This window comes from Tinamus guttatus, unplaced genomic scaffold (assembly GCF_059628265.1).
Source record: "Tinamus guttatus ecotype Peru unplaced genomic scaffold, ASM5962826v1 Tinamus_guttatus_pri_ptg000235l, whole genome shotgun sequence".
NCBI classification, from domain to species: Eukaryota; Metazoa; Chordata; class Aves; order Tinamiformes; family Tinamidae; genus Tinamus; species Tinamus guttatus.
Genome location: NW_028288769.1, coordinates 308,720 through 321,273, shown reverse-complemented (window position 1 = coordinate 321,273; position 12,554 = coordinate 308,720). Strand labels below are relative to the sequence as shown.

At 37.0% G+C, this 12,554-nt stretch overlaps 1 protein-coding gene across 1 annotated transcript in view; it reads right to left on the bottom strand.

Annotated features, from left to right (window-relative positions):
• The window catches only part of NALCN (sodium leak channel, non-selective), a 218,594-nt gene that overhangs the window by 185,850 nt on the left and 20,190 nt on the right, over positions 1 to 12,554 (bottom strand). The window contains exons 4-6 of the mRNA XM_088525668.1: positions 5,431 to 5,514; positions 3,742 to 3,881; positions 2,815 to 2,943 (exon numbers count right to left, since the gene is read on the bottom strand). Of these exons, the coding sequence (XP_088381794.1) occupies positions 2,815 to 2,943; positions 3,742 to 3,881; positions 5,431 to 5,514 (353 nt within the window). The remainder of the gene's footprint in view (positions 1 to 2,814; positions 2,944 to 3,741; positions 3,882 to 5,430; positions 5,515 to 12,554) is intronic.

Genomic DNA, 12,554 nt, shown 5'->3' with positions numbered 1-12,554 from the left:
AAAGGTCTTAAAAAGTCAGTTTGGAATTAAAAAAAATGTTGTATTTTATGGAATTTGCCTTTTTGATGAAGGAAGGCTTTTTTTCTCTCACTCCAGTGCAGCTGACAATCACCAAAACAAAAAAAAAAAAGCCACTGTAGAATAATCAAATCATGCAGTATGAAAGAAATTTTGGATAGTCAAATATGTCTTGGTATTTAAAAATAAGGATAAGTATTCAATAAGTATTGTGTGAGGATGTACTATAAATATTCTAGCAGAGCCAAAGCAATGGTTTAAAAATAATTTCTTTCATCTCTCCTTGTGAAAATTTCTCCTTGTGAAGTTGCTTTCAAGCAACTGAAGAAGATCCATAATAAGGAATTCCATGCAATGTACTGCTTGTTGGCAAAGAAAAGCTGTATCAGTGGGAGGTATCATGAGGGAAAAGCTGTGACAGTAGAGTTGTGGGAAGATAAGTGATAAGCACAAGGGAATACTGATGCCTAGGAATGCCTAGGTAGAGGACAGGTTTCCCTGTAGAGAAAAAAACTGCAGCAAAATTTAAGAAGATAATAAGAATGAGGGAAAAAAGAAACGACCACCAAACAGAAAGAAAAAAACCTTTCCAGCCTTTGGAAGGAAATCAGCCTTTACTGACTTCATAGATGGCATGGAGGAGTCAGACCATAGCTAGCTCACTTTGGTTTTTCTGTTTCTCACAGTTAACATTACAAAATGACTGAGGAGGTGGAGAGGCAGGAGGTCAGGTAGCGTGGGTGTCGAGAGGATGGAAAAATAAAAGAATATGCAGTAATCAAAGAGGCAATGAGTGCCTGACGAGGCTGCCACATCTTTTCAAACAGAAAAGAATAGCAAGCTTTTAGGATGTTGTTTTCATAAGACACTCGCCTCCTTTACAATAATAATAGAGAAGGCAGTAGACTTAAAAAGAGTGATTTCTAAAGCAGATGAAACTTGAATTCAGTAATAAAATTTCACCTTTGCTTTTTGCCACAGAAATCTGCATAATTAAACTTCTCACAGGTGGCCACTAATTGGATGCTTTTCATTTCCTAAGTTTGACTTGAGAAGCTGGGATTTGATTTGCAAAATACCAAGCACTTCCACCTGTGTCTCATTAGAGGCTGTGCTTTAAACTGGTACGGTATGGTCAACATTGGCTGCTCTCCTTTGCCTGGAACAGAACTATCTACCTGAGACAGAGGGGCTTGGGGAAGAAATATTTAAATCTGATTTTATAGTTGACGAATAGTCTCACAGATAAGAGCCAGATATATACATATATATACAATTTTTGTGCTTTTGTGCTGTACTACATCTGAGCTAATAAACTCTCCTGGATTCTAAAATGGCAGGTTGACTCATTTCTGGACCATTTTTCTCCCTCTACGTTGTCCTCTTTTGGCAGTAGGTTATTTCCTTCAGTTATTTCCTTCTCTATTTCTCCCAGTCCAGGGCATTACTTTCAGGAACTCTGCTCTAGCTCTGGTAAAGTCAGCCCAGATCTGTGCAGAATTGGACACAGACTACCTTCCCACTGAGTTTTTGCACTGTGTTTCTCCAAAAAGAAAAAAAAAAAGGTCAGATATGTGTAAACACTAGTGAAATGTAGTGAGGGCTGTTCAGAAAAGAAGAAATGCATGTTTTTAGAGTATGAGGAGTATGAGTGAGTACCATGTCACAAATAAGGTACAGGTGCACATATCAAGTAAAACAAACAAACAAAAAAAAACAGTTCTAAAACCCCTGTTCTTAGAATAAGCAGCATTCGTTTGTTTGAATGAATGAGGCAGCAATTCTGGAGAGAATATGAACGAACAGTGATTTCCCATCAGGAAACTGCATGGCTTCTTATTCAACCATGGGTTGAGTCCAAATCAGGTGTCCGATTTGGAGAAGTCAGAAGATACAAAATAGTCCCTGAAGGTGCCTATACAAAGTATCTATAAAGTACCTTAAAATGGATGTCTTAGTATTCAGAACACCAAATTTATTCACTCAAAGAGTTAAAGTTAGATGTTCAACCTGAAATCTATCTTTTCCTAAATCCTCTGTGCTTGCTTTTACAATTGTAACATACTTAAAGCAGGTTTTATTTTTATTTTGTGTACTGCATATTTGATCCTTTTGTTACCTTTTTTTGTAATTCAGCTTTTCATCCTTGAGGTATTTCCCTTTCCTCTTTCAAAAATAATGCAGTATTCAGAGTGACCCAGCATTTACAGAAGAAATTGGACAAAAGTTTTATAAGGTATAAATTTAACTTTCCACATTGAAAACACAGTTTACTGTGTCCTACTTCTCCTTTCCCTACTTAAATAAGAAAAAAAAACTAGATTCAACAATCCAAACAACTTTATAATGTCTGATCTTTCTTAGGACACTTATTTTTCTAAACTACGTAGCACAGAATCACAGATCTCATTATCTCAAAAACAATTATCATGAAAAAAGTCACGAATATTAATTTATTGAATACTTTTTACAATTAATATCTCATGACTATAGGAACAGAGGAAAACTCCATGAAATATCTCATTCCAATCCAGATGAAGTTAAGCCATGTGCAGACACACAGGTGCACACACACACACGCGTACTCACCCTCTATTTCAGACCACAATTCAATGACATGATTTGTAGTGTTTGTCAAATTGGTATTTTTTATAATTTATAGCATTTTTCCTGTTTTATCTTAGTGTATTTTTGTGGTCTATTTTTAATCTAAGTCCACTATACACTCTAAGTAAATACACTAACTAAAAGTAAATATATGCATATACCCAAATACACTTACACAGGTTAACTTACCCTGGCTGTGTATCATCAGTTACACAATGATATGTAAAAGTTCCAAACATCTGGACTCCTAGAATTCCATACAGAAGTAGAAAGAATAGAAGGAAAATTGAAACACTCCAGATTTGTTCTCCAGAACGCCTGGTAAAGACAAATATGACTCTTAAGGCACAAACAATAAAAAGTCACTTTTAAAAAAAATACAGAATAGAAAATATGTTCCCACAGAGAAAGCAGCATTTTATCCTTCAAAAAATTGTCCTCAAAACAAATCTCTCTGTGCCATGGCTAGAAAAGAGAGCCAAGATTCTGCTAAAAATATCAAGTTAGAGTAACTGAAGTAGCTTTAAACAGCACAAGGGGAAATAGATCTAAATAAATATGTAGGTAAAATGAATTATATCTAGCTATTGTAAAGGAGTATCTAATGAATTATACAAACAACATGTGCTAATAAAGCAAAGAGGTTACCAAATAAAAAGTCCAAATAAGAGCCATTATGTGGCTTTTACCACCACATCCTTTATCTATGTGTGTAGCAGTATGCTTGCACACGTGTTTCTACATCAATACTATCCCTAACTGTTTTGGTTAGGGCAAGTGCTTATGCGTTTTTGTTTATAAATGTAACACTACTTGGAGTGTCCTTATTAATGGGCTAGAATTGATAGCAATTTTTGGAAGTTGCTGAATATAATTATTAGCAAATTACTTCCCTTAAGATTTATATAAATGGTTGTCGGTTCTGATCATTTTATAGAAAAAAAAACACAAAGGCTCTTTAGAAACGCAAATAGAATTTTACATTTCTTGCCAGATCTAAAGCTCAAGAAGAAAATATGTATTAAGCTCATGGGTCATTGTCTCAGCTGCCTATCTAACCTTTTCAGTTAAAGTTGAAGTTTTCTCTGTTGCTCTTCAGATAACAGCCTTACTTACTTTAAGATATTTGTTATCCTAGTTCTTGGCAGCTCAAAACGAAAATATATCCGGAATGCTCGAATCATAATGAGTGGTCGTGGAATCCGTAACATGCCCCAAGGCGACATCTGATCAACTATCTCAGCTATTTCAAACACCTGCAAACAAAAGAATTGGGAGTTTTTCTTGATAATACTGTTCTGTTCCTTCTGGTATGGCTTTACAGGATTTCTAAAACTATGAACACTATAGATAATATTTATTTTCATTTTCACTTTCAATCTTATCTTGGATTAATATGTTCCACTTTAATCATGTTTTTAAAAAGAAAAGTCTCAGTAAATCCTTTAATCCACTTCTGAGACATCCTAATGGAATGCCAAAAATACACTCTGCCCATGCTCATAGTAATCCTATCTCAAACTATTCAAGAAGACTGTGCAAGTTTGTGTCAGCCACATGCTTCTGTGTCAGTACCAGCCCACAGGTTTTTCACAAGTCTGTTAAAAGTGAACAATTTATGCTTCCAATTATAGAAATTAATATATCCAAATGTTGCATACCACCAGGGTTTTTACTATGACAGAGAAGTGCATAAACATAGATTGCTTTGTGTGTTGCAATATGCTATAAATTTCCCAATTAATTCCAAGTGCCTGAGGAAGCTGAACCTGCCACCCTACAACTCCACTTGGAACACAACTTCCCAGCTAACCCCAAAGAAGAAAACAATTTCCTTAAAAGCACAGATTAACAGGCCAGCCACTCCATAGAGATTATTAAGATTAATGATTGGGTGAAAATATCTTGTCTTTAGCTCTCACTCCCTCTCTCTCTCACATATGGTCCTTTTAAATTATGACCAGGATTCACTCTGCAAGTGTACATGACATACCAAGTCCTCCCTATGTATAAAGCAGAAAATGACAGTGTCTTAAATTTGCCAGCAGGCCATATGCTGTGCCTAGCAGCAACTACTATAGATCTTTCACAATCCCCGCATCATCACCAGCCCAGATCCACAGTGCATGATCTGTTCTCACCAAAAAAAGGTTGGTTAAGGACTATTTGGTTTGCAGGACACAGTTTGATCTGAACCTTAATCCTGTATGTTTTCTTTACATGTCCAAGCTTTTTTTTACAGAAACTTATCGAATTGTTTCAAATATTTTTTAGTGTTATTTTTCTATTGTGCTTTATGTTTGGATAAAGTTTTGGATAATGTTTTGTTGGAGGTATTGCCATGTCACGTGAGACCCTTCCACGTAGCACATCGATATGCCACACTAGGCCAGGGGATGGCAAACGTTCACCATTCAAATCTGCTGCCCTTTAACTGCCTAAGCTTGACACCCTGGGCTCCCACGGAGCTCAGTGGAAGGTGATTAACACAACTCTCCTATGGGGTAAGGGATAAATGGCTCTTGGAAGATGTGTCCCTCTTCTTGCGACTAGGCAGAGGCTTTATGGTAACAAGCCTCAGACAGATGTCTTGATTTTCAACGATAGAAGTTAAACAAGGTAAATCATACTGCTGATGTAATGTGCTGCAATGTGCAATTATGATGCTATTGAATTTTGAATGATTTTTAAGAACAATTTGACCCATGTACAGCTCTGCACTAAAAACTTCTAATTACTTGGTTGGGTCAGACATTTTTCACAATTAAGCAACTATTCACTGAAAAAGGTAAGTGGAGTAATTACCTGCAAAACCAGCGACACCCAAAGACAAAAGACCATGAATCCATCAAACACGCACCAACGATCCTTTACATAGGAGGTATCCCCCTAAAACAGAAAGAAAAGGTAAGAAAGAGGTTTATTGTTGCTGGTTTGCTACCGAGATTTAAATATATAATTTACAGTACTTGTAGGAAGAAGGAGCAATCTTCTGTGTACCATTTTTAAAATGCCACATTTGAAAGATATCAAAAGCCCCATGGCTGGGATAGAATACAGTGGAAATAGATAAACACATCTTTTGAGTGAATAAAATCTTAGCTTCATTCTTGTGCAGCACTTCTCTTCAGCCTGCATTAGAAAGATGTTATAAAAAGCCCATTATTTATACTTTGATAGGCTAACAAAAAAAAAATCCCACTGGATTCACTTTTCCAGTGTTACCCATTAGACTATGCTTGCACAGGTGGAGAAGTATAAAATGCTACTAATCTGAAACTGTGACGCTCTATTACTTCAGTACTGCTCAGTAACTTTAATTAATTCCATACCAGATTACATCCATTTTTCTTGAGTTATCACTGGAAAATGCTTCCGTAAAGTCTTGACATTTCCAAACTACTTGACACACACACACCATCTCAGCGTGCTGGAGACTCTCATTTCTTTTCTGAGATGTCCTGAGCTGCTGCTTATCACCTCAAATTTACAATTCATTATTTAAACATGGTTAATAAAAAGCACTGAGAACTTTTTGACATTGATGTTATTGACTGTTCAGCACAGGAATTCAGAGCCTATTTTTGTACTGCTATACCAAGGAGATTCAGGAAAGAAAACGTACTGGATCCCTGACCAGCCGTACGGCCTTATTACCTGTTCTTCTGCTCTGTTTAAACCTCTTCAACTAGCTCTCTCAAATAATACCCAAATGTGGTACTGAAATCACTCCTAAAAGGTAGCGTGGAGAAGACTGCATTTCACCTCAGTTCCCTCCATATCCTTTTATACTCTCTTCTATTTTCCACCACTACTGTTTTCATGCTCCAAAATCCCCAGGTGCCTCAAGTCATTCCCAATGACACTCAACACTCCCACCATGGTATAAAAGCACCTTCTTGGTGGGCTCCCACTGAACTGAAAAAAATGTACAAAATAAGGATTATGCCTGAGGGCTGCAAGATTCTGTTTGCCACATGCAGCACAGATGAAATCTATCATATAAATAGATACAGTTTGCTGAAAAGGAATCAAGACTACGCAGACCAAAGAACGTGGGTGCCAGTTGCACAGTATATAGCAATAAAAACATAAGCAGCGACTTAAGTGGTGTGAAGGGTTGCTACCCTTTACAAATGAGTTGACTGAATGTACCTGTCTCTGTCTTACACATTCTCTGGTTTCTTTTCTCTGCTAAATGTTCTGAGAGATATATGCTAGTGCTTTACATGCCTTTTTCACAGGTATAAATAAATAATAAAAAAGTGAATCTTGAAGACGTGATCAGACTTTTTGCCTGTTATGTGATTCCCACCTTGATAGGCCTTCTTTCTCACCTTAGTGAGAGCTATTTGACTCAACCTGCACTTCTTTCTAAATGTCTCCAAATTTTCAACATTTCTAAAAGGAAAAACAAGAAGTTCTGTTTTAATCCAATATTTTTAATGTCATTCATTATCTTAGAAAGGATTTCTCATTCCTAATGGTAGATGACAGCAAGATATGTTTTGTAAACAGAGAAAAAAATGTTAAAAAAAATAGTTTTGTTGTAGTTGCAAAAAATCCTTGGGGCAGAAGTGAACCAAAGAAGGATATCAGGATAACACAGTAAGTGATTATCATATCAGACATAAAGGACAAAAAACCTTAACACTATTTTTCAGACAAAAGATTTTATAATGCATAATGATCTTAAAGTTCTCTTTCTTCAACCTAAGAATTAGGAGGAGGAAAACTGTGAATTAGGGAAGTAAGAACTATTGCACCACAGTTTTAACATGCCTATCCTGAAGGAAGTAGACTTAGTCCCCAGATAACAGTTGAATTAATGAGAAACTCTTCACCTAAACTGGAACAAATTTAGCTTTTTCAGCTGTGTTAAGTAACAGTGAAGTATGTTCAAGCTATTTCTCTGCAGAGATCAGCTGCTAAAACCCAATACCTCCTCTTACTCTCTTTTCTCTCCATGTTCCCACTTACTAAACAACCTCTGGTGACATATCAGCATGCAACATGAATTCTTCAGTTGTGCCTTTGAATAAAGATGCTGATTGGTCTTCCTCTAGCTAAAGGACTTGTTTAAACTTAACTTTACTTCTCTTAAGCACCATTTGTCTAATGCAGAAAGTTTTCTGTGAGCTGTGCTATACAGATTTGAGTAGGAACTTGGGCAGTAGTTTGGCATTCATCCTCACTTGAACAATCCATCAAATACTCACTAAAAAGCCCAATCTTTTTTAGAAAGTGCTTTTTTTTTTCTCCACAATACATGTGGCATGATTGAAATAGCTCCGTTGCTTCTCCTTACAAAAGAAGACTTTGAGATTTTTCCGTCTCTCACCAGCCACACTGATTCACTTCACTTCTCTCACTGTTAGTTCAGGCCAGTTTATCCCAATATATCCTCTCAGTTAGTGAGGGTTTCAGTGGATCACTTACAGAAACTTGGGGTCCCTAAATTACATCTGTGGATAATACTCTGGTTTTTTTTTGTTGTTGTTGTTCTGGCTCTTTCTGCGCCTCATGTGGGCATGCCTTGGCTAAATATTGTCCATATTTATCTGTCATCTGCCTGGCAGTGGACATGCTGGGGAACCTCTAACATGTTTAAACTGTGTATTGGCACACTGGAGGCATTTTGAAGGCAGAATATACTTTTGTGTATACTTGGTATTGATTTTTCTTCCTATTTCCTTCTGTGAAAAATCTAAAAGTGATTAAAAACGGGATAGCACCTTAACAATGACACAAAGTAAAACAGTTTATACATTATATTCTGCATTACATTATATTTACAAAAAACAGTTTGAATTGAAATTCCACGTTCATATGGTCAACAACATTCAGTTCTTACACTTGGAAAGGAATACAGATACATGAAATTGTAATATGCCTGACCTAAATCATTAAAACATTGTGAGGTCCTAAACCCTTCCCTTTTCTATTATGTCTACTGAAAATTGACATTTATTGATGAGGTCTCACAGACACTGGTCCAGACTAATTTGAGATTTGACACACCAAAAGAACAGAAAAGGTTGACATAACTGTCTGCAATTATGACACTCTCTGCTCCATGAGAATTTAAGCAATAATTTAAGCACCTTGGCAATACTGCCTTAGATATTGAAGAATATCTTAAATTCAGCATTTGATCTTAGTGTTTCTTTACATACCAAAAATGACCTCAACAACCAAATCTGCTCCCATCACTCCGTACCCTCCTGTTTTCACCAGTTTTTTTGCTTGCACTAATGCAGCACTCTTATGCTAACAGTGCACACTGCATTAGCTCATTTCCTCACTTTTGTTTTCCCATACTGATATCCCACTGATCTCTGCACTGAGATGCAGAAAGTTACAGTTTTCCAATTGTAACCACTACATTAAAGATAAAACAGAAAGTGATATTAAATACCTTAAATAGTGGTTGCATATGAAAACCAATTTAAAAAACATAAGTCATTGAAAATGTCAGCCAACACAAAATACAGACAGAACCACAGAAGTAATATCACACCCTGGGTGGTCATACCAGGAGAGCCATTACAGTTTAACTTAGACCAGAAGGAAAAAATGGTTAGACTATCATTTTCTAACACAAGTTTATTTCATTAGCAATCTTGCTGAAAACAAATTACTCTTTAAATCAGCAACCAAACTGCATACAGCAATCGGCTTGGAGGTTGTCTGCTACATTTATGCAATTTTATCAAGGAATTCCAATATGTCAGTGGCAAATTACACAGTTCAGCTAGATTATACCACAATCTATCACCTAAATCATTTCTGCCCTGCTGATCTCTTAATGTCTGAGCATCACACAAGGACAAAGTATAAACTGGAGTACATGAAAAGCCTCCTTTACCTCCCTACTTGCCTTAAGGAATTCCCTTTCTTTCCTGGCTACAGCCTGTTCTCTGAACCCTTTCCTCTCACCTCCTCTTTTCAGTTGCAGCTATACAAAAGCTAAATAAGAGAAGTGACTTTACATTTGCTCTGACGGTAATCAGATTTATTACTATCTGCTCTGGAAAGTGATCTTGGGTCTACCATTAAGAGAAGCCTATTCTCCCACTTTTCGTTCAAGTCTCTGCAAGAATAGCTGAAAAACACACAGGAGAGCTGAAATGTGAAAAGACTAGCAAGCTGGAGAACAAACAGACAGCTAGCTAGCTATTCTGTCATGGTCACTGGGTCCTGCATATTGTGGCAATAAATAAATAAAGCACATACAACTCTAGCAAATTTGTCAGATTGCCCTGGGGGCTACTCTGTATGGAGCTACAAATTAGCAGTAAGGGCCGGAGGCCAATATTTACTTGCACTTTAGGAGCAGCATAAATGCACATGGAGAAATAACAAGAATAGAGGGAATTAGAATATGGGAGTATCATTTCTTTCCCTCTCCACCAAGCTTATTATAACACAACTGAGTTAGGGAACAAGAACAATTCTCCCTCCTCAGTTTCCATCCTTCACACTAACACTGGAGGAGGAGGAGGTGGAGATGGTGACAAGAATGAAACGACAGCTCGGCAGAACACCTGGCCTAACCTTTATGTACCCTCTGCAAATACAGATAAAAATATACTCACATAGGGGCTGTAGATGTCCTACTCCCTCTCACATGTATGCCCCTTTGGTTTCTGGCTCACATACAAGCTTTTCCTATTTCCTTAAAATCCTCTAAATGTCAAGCCTGTGTAAGAGCAGGATGAGGTGGATAAAAACACCCTAACCCCCAACCTGTCGAAGATTTTCAACGACTTCCCCACAGAGCAAAGAGAAGGAAGATACACCTAACCAAGAAGAAAAGCTGTCTCTGACTTGTTTTCAGTTCCCCCTTACTATCACTTTAATTAAACTATTTTTCAAGCCTGCCCATGTGTCAAACATTAGCCCCCTTCTTCCCTCTTTGGAGCATTACAATTGGCAAGCTCCCTGGAGATTCATTTAAGTGGGAATTCAGACAGACATTTGCAGCACCCACCAAAAGTCCATCTTCTACTCTGTATGTTGAAAAAAATCAACACAAAGTATTTAATTACATAATAACCAGAAAATTATATGTCATTTGTGAACGTAAAGTACCTTTGTGTTTCTAAAATGATGTTCTAAGAAAGAAACAAAGGAAAGAGTGAATGCTTAAATAAGAGTATGTTAATAACCAATGAATAACAGGCTTATTTTTAACTGGGTGGTCACTTTTTTATTCAGCCCTCTGCAGCAGTGACAGTACTGTTTCAAAATCAACCTATATCTCTATCTCAATCTAGATCTCCAGACATATAGATAAATCTAGAGATATAGATATAGATATAGATACAGATACAGATACACACTCACACACACGTATGAGCACAATATCTGTATTTGGGATGAGGAAGGAACAGTACAATGGGAACCACAACTTTTCATTTATCTAAACCCTCACAATGTGTATTTTCCCACAAAAATGTCTCCATTCACAGTGAAGGAACATATTTAAAATTTATTCACATAACAGCAATTCATCCATAGCAGTCAACAGAGTTAGAATTGCTGTGTGAAGGTTCCAGTGGATGTAATATTACTTTATCATCATTGAGTTAACACACAAGTTCAATCTATAACTATTTGTACATTGTGCTGAACTGCTCCATCATCAGATGCTTCCAAGAAACCCATAACAGTGCACTATTTACCTTCATCATAGCATGTAATGCAATATTTATGGTAATCTATCATATAATACTAGAAAAATCTTGGAAAAATGCCTTGATGTTACACACAAAACAAAGCTACTCTGTTTGCAATACAGTAAATGAAATGGAGCTCTTGTTGCCCTTTGATTCAGAGGACAATGGCATATATGTTAAATACACAACATAAACGATTCCAGTCTGCCATCACAGATGAGTAGTAATCACTAAATAATCATTACTTCATCATTTGTAACACTAAAATATTATTATTATTACCAAATTATAAATCAAGATGTAAGGCTAGCTCATTCATGAAAGAATAGTCTCAAATTATATTTAAGGCACATTCAATTTTTGTTAATTTACAAAATTAAGTTCATTGCAATAGGAGACTTCTGTATTGTAGTATTCACCATTCACTTGCTGTTACTAACAACAACAACAACAACAAAAAAGACTGTAAGTGATCAGAAAGAGAATTCTTATTGGGATGGTCAAGGAAATAGAATGAAATAAAGGCAATTTCATTTCATTTGATTCTGCCATCTATGCTGTGGAAGAGTTTAGGGAAGCTTCCAAACAAAGAAATAAGACATTTTGTGAACTAAGAATCAACGCTTCCAGAGAAACAAGGACCTTTTCATTTCCTAAAAACCCTATGTCCGCTGTAAAACGGGGGGAAAAAATGAGATAGGAGTTTTAAAGTGCTCTTTAAAACAAAACTGTTAAAGTGAGCTTAAAAATGGTAAACAAGGAAGCACTTTACACAGCATTCTGTTCCTCAAATACAAAAGGCATTAAAAGACAACAGCTCTTTCCCCTTGAGAACTTAAAGGAACGTGGTCAGTACCTCCCACATCAGCAAAATGAGTGCAGTGCATCTAAACTGAGCTGAGTTGCAAGCAATTCAGCTTGCCCCTTATTCAGAGCTGGCAGCTGCTGCCCTCCTGCAGAGTGAGTGGAGGGAGGGCAGGTGCCAAAGCCTCCTTAGCAAAGCCTAATAGCAGGGACGTCCCCAGGACACGCAGGGCAGAGGGGAACTTCACTGCTGCATCACCCTGCTGCTTGTCAATACACAATCCTACCACTGCTGTGGGGCGCTAGCAAGTCCTGCAGAGAGATTTTATGAGTTACTACATGGAAAGGCTGAATTTTATTTCCTTCTCCATCTGCTCATTATCCAATTGCAGCCAGCACCAGCAGCACCATGTTATTAGCTCATGTGGCTCTCTTCAGATGTCT